General features: G+C 43.3%; 1 protein-coding gene across 11 annotated transcripts in view; it reads left to right on the forward strand.

The window, feature by feature from the left end:
- Positions 1-9,518, forward strand: part of CASK (calcium/calmodulin dependent serine protein kinase) — a 353,223-nt gene that overhangs the window by 244,149 nt on the left and 99,556 nt on the right. For 10 of the 11 annotated variants that reach the window (XM_025204952.1, XM_014520563.2, XM_025204959.1 and 7 more), the window contains one exon: positions 210-331. In XM_025204952.1, the coding sequence (XP_025060737.1) occupies positions 210-331 (122 nt within the window). Of the gene's footprint in view, positions 1-209; positions 332-6,678; positions 6,844-9,518 lie in introns of those variants that run through there. The other variant, XM_025204998.1, reaches the window with a different exon arrangement.

Below are 9,518 nucleotides of genomic sequence, written 5' to 3' on the forward strand. Positions count from 1 at the left end.
CTTAAACTGTTGTTTGTGAAGAAATGAAGATATATACTGAGCTATTACTAAATAATACACAGTGCATTCAGTAAGTTCTCTAGTAGAGACTTGTTTAAAGTTCCTGTTTCATTCGGTTGTACAAAATGAAGTGAAAGTTTCCTGTTCCAAAGGTTAGTTACCATGAGTCTTTGCTGTATTGATTTCTTTTTCTGTTTGTGTGCCTGTAGGAGCAGTCTCACAGGTGCTGGATAGCCTGGAGGAAATTCACGCGCTTACAGATTGCAGTGAAAAAGACTTAGATTTTCTACACAGTGTTTTCCAGGATCAGCATCTGCACACTCTACTAGATGTAAGTCCTTTTATAGTAGATGATTTGAATATATTTTCATATTTAATAACTAAATATTTCTGCTTATTATGTATTTTTAAATCACTGTACAATATTCACTGCTTTTCTGCATACCACTTGCTTTTTGTTTGGTTATAAATAAGAAAATATATAAATGCAATAACTGATAAATGTAACATCAGACAAGTATGATGACATCAAAATATAACAATTACCATGGGTGCGTGTAGAGGGTTTTAGAAATCTGACGTTGCACAAGACTTAATCACATGGAAGTGATTAATGTCTTGGCTTGTAAATTTACACATTGAACTAATTATCTCTATCTACTAAAATACTGTAATTCAACAGGATAGGCATTTCTTTTGTTGATGTGTGGTTTATTGTTATGCAAGATCTATGTTATGAAAATTCTAAAAGTTATAGATTAAATTCCTCTATTTTAAATTAAGTATTCTTAGATCATTTTGCCCCAATCTTACAATGAGGAAGTAAAGCTTTTTTGTGCATAAAAACTATGATGAGTCTGTTGTTTGAAGCATACACAAGCAAGGCAGGTGAGAGGCTTGAAACTCAAAGGAAAACTGCAGTTTTTTGAAAGCCAGAACGTATTGGCAACCTAGTACAAAGACATAGAGGCTTGTGCAAATGTTTTAGTCTTAAAGTGCCCTTTTCAAGCAGCACTAGTTTGTATATAGAGATTGGTTCCCCCAGACCTGTGTGAAGTCCAGAATGTGTGAGAGTTACAAAAGCTAGAGATAGACATCACCAGTTGAAGCAGATGAGCTGTGGTGCAACATTTTTGCAGCATAGCTAATCCACTTAACTGGGTAAAACATGTCACCCCTTGTCCCAACCTTGATGGTGCAGGACAAGGGGCGGTGTGATCTCCAGAGGCAGTTTGGGTGAATGGGTAAACTCACCTAGAACTATCCCTGGATATCACATCCCATTAAAGGCAGGACAGCAGGAAATAAGTTTCACCCAGTGAAGCAATTTTTCCTTTGATGTGGCACAACAAAGTGTAGGGATATCTATTTGCTCGCTATTTGTACCGCTATAAAAAAATTTGTGGTAGCACAAATGAGATGTCAGTTGAGATCTGTTTCCCCCTGTAGAACTAAAAACCACCTGCTAAACTCCAGACTTCTCTTACTTAGGTTGCCACAGGCAGACTGAGCATCATTGTAGGCTTATTTCCTTCCACTGGCATTCAGTGTCAGAACTATTCCTCAAAACCACGTAGATGGTGTATGGTTGTTGGTTGTAGCCATGTTGGTCTAAGGACATAGGTAGCAAGGTTCTTTGGGTAGATGTGATATCTTTTATTAGACCAACTAAATAGCTAAATAGATAGATGGTGTATGACGTTAGCGATGCGAACAACACATGGGAACCCAAAATAAATAGAGATGTGCCTTCCTCAGTTTTGATTCTGGGATATATGAATATTTAATTATAAAGACAGTGGGTTGGTTTTGGGTCAGATTCTCATTCTCTGAAGTAATTTACCCAACAGAATGAAAACTGGCCAGAGAAGAAAATGCAAGGAAACACAGGGGGTTAGTCTGCAGCCTCAGGGCTCTCACCAGCTGCTGCTCTCCCTATCACTCCAGCTGCTGCAATAGCCAGGATCTCCACTTCCTGTACTGACCCCAGGTGGTAGTGTGGTATGGCACAGCATGCAGTTCTGGGGGAGCCTGCAGCCAGTGAGGTGGCAAGGGAGCAGTATGTACAATGCAAAGTAGTGGGGGGCACCTGTGCACACAATGTGGGAAGGTGCCCTGAGCTCACACTGTTGCAGCCTGCCCTGTGTGCTGCCCCTGCTAATACAGTCCATGTGGGGTGCAGTTACCAGCTACTTAGAAATTGGATGGCCTTGGTCTAGGTCAGGCTTGTCCAACATATGGCCCACAGGCCACCATGCAGCCGACCAAGGCATTTTCTGTGGCCCACGGTGCTGTGACGGGAAACCCCTTGTCCCTCCCCCAGCCCCTCAGCAGCTTCCTAATGGCTGCTGAAGGGCTGGGGAAGGGACAAGGTTGCCACACGCACTGCGTCAGCACGGCCCGGCCAGGTCCCTCATGGGGCCGGACCCCTCCCCAGCTGGGGGCGGCGCTGGCTGCGGCTGCTGAGCAGCCCTGCCCGCCCTCCCACCCCAAGGAGCCGCCCCCACCTCCCTGCCCTGACCCGTGCCCTGCGCTGCCAGAGCGGCCCCGTATGGGAGGCCAAGCAGCGGCCGCTGGCACTGCTGGCCCGCACCTGCCTCCTCACCCACCCGCTTCAAGCCAGCCCCGCTGCCCCGCCCCACAGCAAGGCGACACCTGCTCCCCCGGCCAGTCTCCCCCCAGGCGCTGCAGCTCTCTGGGCCCGCCTGCTCATGCGCGAGGCCCCGAGTCTCGAGGGAGCCACTTCTCATGTGCTGCTGGGGATGAAGGTGGCGCGGGCACACGCAGCCACCAGGGCAGTGAGGTGGGCAGCCGCAGAGCAGAGGGCGCCTTTCCCGCACATCCCAGGGAGGCTGTGGCCGGGAGGACAAGGAGGAGCCCAGACTGGGGCTCCCACATGTGGCAGCAGCTCTCCCTGCCCCGCTCCGCTCCGTGCCTGGCTGCAGCCGTGCCCAACTGAGCCGCAGATCTCTCTCGCAGCCTCTCAGATGCAATGAGGAGCCCCTGCTCCCTCCTCCCTCCCCTCCCGCCTGCCCCTTGCAAGGCAGTGAGCGGCGGAGGCTGCAAAGTACCACACAGGTGTCTCCCACCAAGACGCATCCCTCCACCTTTGATTAGTTTCTACTCTGGCTCATATCTTTTCCACATTTGATCTGTCGACTTGCATTATACTTATTTCATTATGCAACAGTGTTTATTTTAGTCAAGTGTTTGGTATTATTTCATTGTTGCTTTTATATTGTTTTTATTTTGGATTTTAAACCACATTTCCAAGCCCATTTCATTTTCACTTCCTGCAACTTAATTGGTGTCAAAGGTCACATGACATCACTTCCTGATGTGATACCGCTTCCTGTGAGATCTTTGAATTTGGCTCGCTGGCCCACTGGGTAATAAAAAGTTCGTGATCCGGCCCCACATTCAAAAAGGTTGGACACCCCTGATCTGGGTGAAGACATTCTTCACCCTTCCTTTAAAACTGCGTCATTCTGCAGCCACAAAAGGAAGATTCATAGGGTCTGAGAGAGCCTGCCTGCACTCAAGTAATGAGGGCATTCATAGGGAGGGTTTGGGGTTCCAGTCTTCACTCCAAGCACTGTTTATTCATTCAACATTACATAATCATTGGATAAATAGATAACTGATGGCAAAAGCATCTAACATGAATAGGCAGGGGTTTGTGGATGCTCAGTTGCATTCTAGGTGATTACATTCCACCTAGCGTTGTATGTTGTGTGGTTTTTGGATCTGGACTATGGTGTTTTGGAATAAACCCTGTGAAATGCAACATTTGCATTCTGTTCCATGTACACTGTCTTTATTACTTTAGTATCTGAAAGTATCTTTACATGACATGACTATAACTTGTTCTCTCAACCTTTCCCCTTGGGGAGAATTATGCTTGCAGGAGATTAGGGGCTTTTGGGTAGATTTTCTTATTCCAGTCACCTAGGAACACATTAATGACTAGCCAAATAGTACAAAACTTATATCCAGGGAGGCATCCGAGTAAAATTCGGGTATCTGAGGACACCCTTTCTTTCACATGACTGAAATGCTGACCTATTAATACTTAGAGCAAAAAGTTCAGATATCTAGGTCCTCTCTTATCTTGGCTGTTATGCTGAGGAAATGAAAGAATTGAGTGGCTCTGTTACTGAATCCTGTTGGCAAAACATTCATGTGGGTACAGCTCTTTTACTTGAGAATGTCTAGAGGTCCAGCAACATTAATTGTGCCACAGGTAAGAAATTCTTGACTCCCTGTACTTTTGCACAGGTTTGCTCTGTTTACATACCATTTGGTGGCAAAGGCAGGAAGCCTTTCTTGGCAGTAATATCCAGCAGTGTAGCAGATAAATCTGAGCTGTACTGCAACCATTCCGTGTTGAACAAAAGAACACCAGACTGGTGGGCTAAATTAATCTGACACGGTCCCTGTAATCTGTGAAGCGACACCACAGTGCTGTGAGTGTGCTGTGGACTTGACATCCAATTTTATGAAGGCCAAACTGTTCTCAGACTACTTTTCATCAATCAAAGATTATTCTTCATAGAGACGAAAAGCTTTGTAGGATTGAGCCATTACTTAAAATTAGTAACAACTTTTTTTTTTTTAACCAGCACTTCAGAGGCCAAGTGTAGCCATGGGAAAATGATCTGATGTTGCACTGCTTCATAAATCATCAACAGAATAGTAAACTAACTTCCAGTTGTTTATGCTAGGACTTCACAAGCGTAACTAAGCTTAGAATTCAGCCCACATCTTTTCTTTTTTAAACTGACAGCATACGGGGCGAGCCCAGGGGAGGTTCAGCGTTGCACCCCCCTTTGGCTGTGTGCTGCATGTGCAGTGTATGGCTAGCACCAGCGACCAGCATTTCCACCACTGCACATTCCTGTCGCTAATTCGGGGTGGGGGAGCAAACATTGAGCTCTCTTAATCAGAGAGCTCACTGGCATCCAGGATCAAAGCAAGAGATCATGGCCACACCACTGCCATAATCCTAGATCCACCCATGATAGTGCATGGACCAAAATATGCCTAATTTATGCCAGAGGAATTTTCACCCACTAGTGCCAAGATGGAGAAGAGTTTTCTTTATGCTGCCATTACATGCCTTCTCCAACCTTTGATCTTTTTGCTGTTGGATTGACTTTTGTATTGTAGCCCCACGCAGATGGAGGTATTTGCAATAACAGCAAATTGTAAGGCAGCAGAAGAATCGTAAAACCATCAGTAGAATATCTTGCAATTTTAAAGTCTTTCTGCTGTAAAGGTATAGCAAGCTTTGTTATGAGCTTAGAGTTTTATTGCATAACCTCACTGGCTCTGAATAAATGATGATACTAATTTATCTATCACAGATGAGTTTTAGTGAGTGCTTTAATATATACTAACTCATTATGGGCAGATAAATTATACCACTGGCTAATTAATTTAGCCTGTAGATTTTTTTTCCAGACAAATTATTTTAAAGCTGTATCTTATATTTTAGTTATTCTGCCATTCATATGTTTTTTGACACTGAGGCTAAAATTATTTATCCTGAGGCTACTGAATTTATTGATTCATTTATCATAAGGCCAGAAAGGAGCCATTCTGTTCATGTAAGCTGACCTGCATAGTTCAGGGCAAAAAATTTTCACTCGGTAGTGCCTTCATTAAGCACAGAATTACTGGTTAAATTGTAAATTATCTTTTAGGGAGACAGCCAGTCATGATTTAAACAATTTTAAATGAAGAATCCACCATTCCAGTTGAAAGGAATGATCCCTGGTTTACTTTTAAGAATTTAAATTTATTTCTAGTTTGAGTTCATCTAGTTACAGTTTCAAGACACTGAATCTTTTTACATTGCTTAATGCAATACAGGGAGGCTGCACGTTGAAATAAGACTGGTATAAATACCTCTGTAGAAGAGATTTATGACTTTTTGTGCTAAATTAACAATCTCTATTTTATCAGAAATATTTTGCCTGTGTGTAGGTATTTAGAAACCATGATAAGGTCACCTGATAACTTATCTTGGATAAATTAACTAAAATTAGTTTTTTTAGCGTCTCAATGGATGGCAGGTTTTCAGACCTTGGATCATTCTTGTTCCTATTTCTGAAATAGTTTTAATTTTTCAGTGTTTTTTTCGGAAGTGCAACTACCAGAACTGGGCACATTGTTCTAGTAACAGTCTAACCAGTGCTGTGGATGATCTTTTTATGTAAGAAAGAACATAAAGCGGTCATAGACATCTTGTCATTCAGCAATTCTTTTGAAAGTCTTGGTCATTCTTTTAATAAGACAGAAAGCAGCATGAATGAGAAAAGCAGTTTAATGTTTTACTAGAATATGTTAAATGAGAGAGAAAAAGACCCTTTAAATCTGAAATCTTTCCAAAGGCATGCTTACTTGAGTTACGAAAAATAAAATCTGTAAAACACCCAACTGTCAGAAAATATATGCTTAAAAATATTGACGCAGCACAAAGCAGATTATTTTAAGAAGCTTTTATTTCAGCAAATTAGATTATGCATTTTGTTTGTTCACTATTGATAAAGTGCCAGCTTGCTCAGAGAAAGTTAAATTTGTTCTTGTATTCCTACTCTTTCTCAAGAGTTGTCCTTATTTTTAGAATAAGCATGTGATGTATCATTCCCTATGCTGCAATCTCTTCCTTCACTTCTAAGCTAAATCTTCTCTAAAGGCAAAAGAGGAAGGATCTCTGTACAAAGGAACGCAAGTCATCCCTTTCTTTTTACTTTCTCAAATAATACAGATCAGAAATCAAATGGGAGTTTCTTCAACAGTTATTAGAGTAAGCCAAATATATGCAGGATACCTCTTCAGGTCAGTAGCAAAGGGGGTTTCCTGCCATTACACTGATTTGAATTAATTTAAGTAGATCTATTTAAAATGTTGCATTATGAAATGTTCTTCCTGCTACAGTGAGAAGGCCATCCCCTTACACTGGTCAAAGACTAAGGTGCTGGCTAATCCTGCTAAATGATAGGATGCATGTTATTGCACATTTTTTTCTATGACTGTAGCCTGTTGGTTGTGTTTATATTTTTCCTAGAATAAAATCTTTATATTTTACCGACACTTCAGAAAACGTGTTCATCGTTATCAAATCTAGTTTGCTCTTCATTTTTGTATGTTGTTTTTAACAAGGTCAGAATCTAAATTATGCATTGTTATGTTGTGGTATGAACAAATGCTATGGGCTGGTATGGTATAAGCTACTGTGAGAGCAGCATTCAACTTGTTTTGCTTACTAAGTAAATTTTGAAAAACTCAAACACAGCTATATCCTCTGTGAGCTAAAAGATCAAATTCAAATTCATATGAATGACATGTACTACCCCGGTCGTGGTGTAACTGCTAGAATAATTTCAACATTGCTTTTGTGGATAGATTTTTGCCTAGAGTTTATAGGAAAAATTATTCTTGGGTAAGTTTTTTTTTCATAATGACCTTTCTGCTTGTATGCATGCTAGAAGATGTTTAATTTAGCTCTTGTTTCTCAATGATGGTGCATTACCCATTGAAAACAAGAAAAACAAAATGCATATTTTAATACAGGTTTTGGTTGTAGAGAAAAGTGGCTAACACTTTACTTCAGTATATTTTGCTCATGTAGGGCCTGTCCCTATCAACGCATCTTCCTGAAACAGGCCTTTAGAACCATATCTAATATGTGGTTGTTTGTAATTGTACAAAATGACAATAAATATTAACAAATACATTTTGATGTTTAAAAAAATTAGTTTATTACAGAAGTACTATATATTTATAGTTAGAAATGAGTTATAAAAGGTCCTCTTAAAGCAGGGGTGGGCAAAATACAGCCCGTAGGCCAGATTGGGCCTGCCAACTGACTGGATCCAGCCAACGGCTGCCCTCACAGCACTACACATGGGACTGAACCCTACTCACTCCCATCGGGGCAGCCCACACCACACTCCCGCCAGCGCCCACTGGCCCAGGCTCCAACCAGCATACACAGCTTCCAGTGGATCTGTTTCTAGTACGGCTGCAGCTGGCTGAGTCCTGCTCTGCTCCCCTCGCCTCCAGTGGTGGCTCCTCTTCCTGCTCCTGTCCTTGCTGCACTACTGTGGGAGGGCAGGTGGGCAGGCAGCGTGGGAAGCTTCAGCTGGGCAGCTCCTGTCCTAGGTGCAGGGCTCCAGCTCCTGGCTGCCTTCCACCCACTTCAGCCGCAGGTGGCTGCTCATTGTGCCAGGCAGACAGAGCGGGTGGTAGGTAGATGGGAGCTGGAGCCAGAGCCCCACGTGCTAGGGCAGGAGCTGCCCGATTGAAGCTTCCCCCCCCCATACCTGCCCACCTACCCTCCCAGAGCAGCACAGCAGGGGCAGGAAGAGGAACCGCCACTGGAGGCGAGGGGAGCAGAGCAGCACCTGGACAGCTGCAGCCACACTGGGAACAGCCCCACCAGATGCTGTGCACTGGCCAGGGCCAGGCCTGGGCCAGCGGCTGCAGGCAGAAATGTGGCATGGGCTGCCCCAGGCAGGGTTCAGCCCCAATGCAAGTGTCATGGGGACAGCCTTGGGCCACACTGCCCGGCTGAGCTCTGCTGCACGTGGCCCCTGCCTCCCCTTCCCTCCCCTCACCTGTGGCTGTCTCCTGGGACCTAGCATCCAGGCAGTGCACCCATACACATGCATGCACCCCCCCACACACCACACTCTCCCCCCCTGTAATATGCATGGGCCCTAGCCCCGAGTTGTCACTGCCCTGTGACCCAGCCCCATGATTCTGACCTCGCCTGCCCATCCCATTCCCGAACACTGCTCCCCTCCTGCCCAAAACCCCATTGAGTGTTTTGGTGAATTGTTGTGGGGGCAGGGACAGGGAGGTGCTGACCCAGCCTGCGACGGTTCATCAAAACTCGCTATGTGGCCCTCAGGCCCAAATAATTGCCCACCCCTATCTTAAAGCCACTACGTTAGAAAACTATTTATTGTTGTTTTAAGTACTTTTTTTAAAAGAACAGGTTTAAATTGAACTGTGCCGATTTTATTGCACATCCCTTCCCACCTCTTTTGGAAATGTGATGATCAGAATTATGATGAATCATGCAGCACATTCCTGCATGTGACTCAAACAGATTTTCCATTTTTTTATGCCTATATAAAGCTTTATGGACTGAATCATTCTGATATCCAATTTAGGTCATAATGAACTTAATAAAGTTAAGTAAAATATACCAATAATTTTAAGGAAAAGCAGAGTCCAATTTAATGTAGTGAAACAGCTTTTTATTCCCACAGGTATATTTTTACAGACTTTATGAAAAATTTTGATGATTTTTTTTTTTTACTCACTGTTTTGAGAGAGATGTTGGAAGGTATTGTGCACTGTATTATATCAGCTATATTGATGCTGAATCTAGAAATGGAGACACTGATGCATGGTTATTTTCTGTATTATTGTGACACAAATTTACCATAATGATTATTTGTTTTTAAGAGTGTGTCGGACACGAGGGATTTGCCTAGGGAAAG

The sequence above is a fragment of the Alligator sinensis genome, unplaced genomic scaffold (assembly GCF_000455745.1).
Source record: "Alligator sinensis unplaced genomic scaffold, ASM45574v1 scaffold243_1, whole genome shotgun sequence".
In the NCBI taxonomy this organism is placed as follows: Eukaryota; Metazoa; Chordata; order Crocodylia; family Alligatoridae; genus Alligator; species Alligator sinensis.